The 1,892-nt window shown below is 38.8% G+C and overlaps 1 protein-coding gene across 1 annotated transcript; it reads left to right on the top strand.

The window, feature by feature from the left end:
- Window positions 1-271: 271 nt before the first annotated feature.
- Window positions 272-1,353, top strand: LOC105117859 (tetrahydrocannabinolic acid synthase-like). Its single transcript, XM_011015636.1, has 2 exons — window positions 272-625; window positions 694-1,353. The coding sequence occupies exons 1-2, from the start codon at window positions 272-274 to the stop codon at window positions 1,351-1,353; spliced, it is 1,014 nt and encodes a 337-aa protein (XP_011013938.1).
- Window positions 1,354-1,892: the final 539 nt, after the last annotated feature.

Raw genomic sequence — 1,892 nt, 5'->3', positions numbered from 1 at the left:
TGTCCGCTCCAAGGCCATATTTTCGCAACATGGCACCATATCCACCTCCTGAAATGTGCCCGCCCATACCTAAAGTTGAGCAACTACCAGCTGGGAAGCCATGGGTTTTGCTTTTCTCAGAAATTCTGTAGTAAAGTTCACCATTCGTGGCACCCACCTGAACCCACGCGCTGTTGTGCTCAATATCAACGCTGATGGACCGTAGCTTTGCAAGGTCTACAACAATGAAAGGTTTGTTGATTTCTGAAACATAAGAGAGTCCCTCATAATCATGCCCTCCGCTACGGACTCTACTGGAGGTGCATATGGCTCCTTGATGAGAAAATATGGTCTTGGTGCAGACAATGTCATTGATGCGCGTATAATTGACGTTCATGGAAGAGTTCTTGATCGACAAACTATGGAAGAAGATCTTTATTGGGCAATTAGAGGAGGTGGAGGAGGCAGCTTCGGAATAATTACTGCTTGGAAGATAAAATTGGTCCCTGTACCATCAACTGTGACTATGTTTACAGTTACCAAGTCCTTAGAGCAAGGTGCTACTAAGATCTTATTTAGATGGCAACAGGTTGCTGATCAACTTGACGAGGATCTCTTCATCAGGGTCAATATACAGACAGTTAATGTCAGTAACAAAGGTGGAAGGACTATAACGACTTCCTATGATGCCTTGTTTCTTGTTGATGCCAACAGACTTCTCAAGTAATGCGAGAAAGCTTTCCTGAACTGGGTTTGACAAGACAGGAGTATATCGAAACAAGCTGGATCGATTCTACTGTTTTTCTTGGTGGCTACACCATCAATACATCTCCTGAAGTTCTACTTCAAAGAAGAAATATATTGAAGCACTACTTCAAAGCCAAGTCAGACTTTGTTAGACAACCTATACCTGAAACTGCTCTCAAAGGTTTATGGGAAATAATGTTAGAAGAAGACAAACCAGCTATAGTTCTTACCCCTTATGGTGGAAACATGGGCAAAATTTCCGAATCTCAGACTCCTTTCCCTCATAGAAAAGGTACCTTGTTCATGATCCAGTACTTGGCCAATTGGCGAGATGCGAAAGAAAATGTTAGAAAACATACCGATTGGACTAGGATGGTTTACAGGTACATGAAACCTTATGCCTCCATGTTTCCAAGACAACCATATGTCAATTACCGGGACCTTGATTTGGGAATGAACAAGGAGAATAACACAAGCTTTCCAGAAGCAAGTGGTTGGGGCACCAAGTACTTCAAGGATAACTTCTACAGACTGGTACGGGTGAAGACCAAAGTTGATCCTGACAACTTCTTCAGGCATGAACAGAGCATCCCAACTCTTCCTCATCATATGAGGAAAAGAAATTGAAGAGACATTGGTCAAGGACAGAGAAAGGTTCCTTGGAGGATCACAGTAGTGTCTAGTTTCTGACCTCAATTTCTTTCAATAGTTTATCTTTCTAGATTATGTTAAATAAAAGTTTTTGATGCTGCATTAAGATGTTGCAAGAAAGTACTTGATATGATTTTAGTGATGCTGAACTTTTCTATGTTGCGTAATGCTTATAGTATGAATATTATTACCAAAGAAAAAAAAAAAAAGAACTGTTAGCAAAATATGCAACCCGTCACACCGACTCACTTTCCTGTCAAATATATTTTGTTAAAACAATGAGATAATTAAACATTTAATGCATTAAATGTGTGATTAGAAAAATATGAAATTCCTTAGATTTTTAACCATTCTTATAATTATATTATATCAGTAATGTCATAAGTCAATGTCTCATTGCACAAATCAGATAAAAAAGAAAATGCAGAGTAATAATAAATGCTAAGATAATGTCAGGATTAGTTAGCTCAACCTCAGGGTCAACTATTCACAATTCTTATATAAGCAAACCATCT

This window comes from Populus euphratica, unplaced genomic scaffold, assembly GCF_000495115.2.
Source record: "Populus euphratica unplaced genomic scaffold, PopEup_1.0 scaffold1549.1, whole genome shotgun sequence".
Taxonomy (NCBI): domain Eukaryota; kingdom Viridiplantae; phylum Streptophyta; class Magnoliopsida; order Malpighiales; family Salicaceae; genus Populus; species Populus euphratica.
This window is presented reverse-complemented; position numbering and strand designations above follow the sequence as displayed.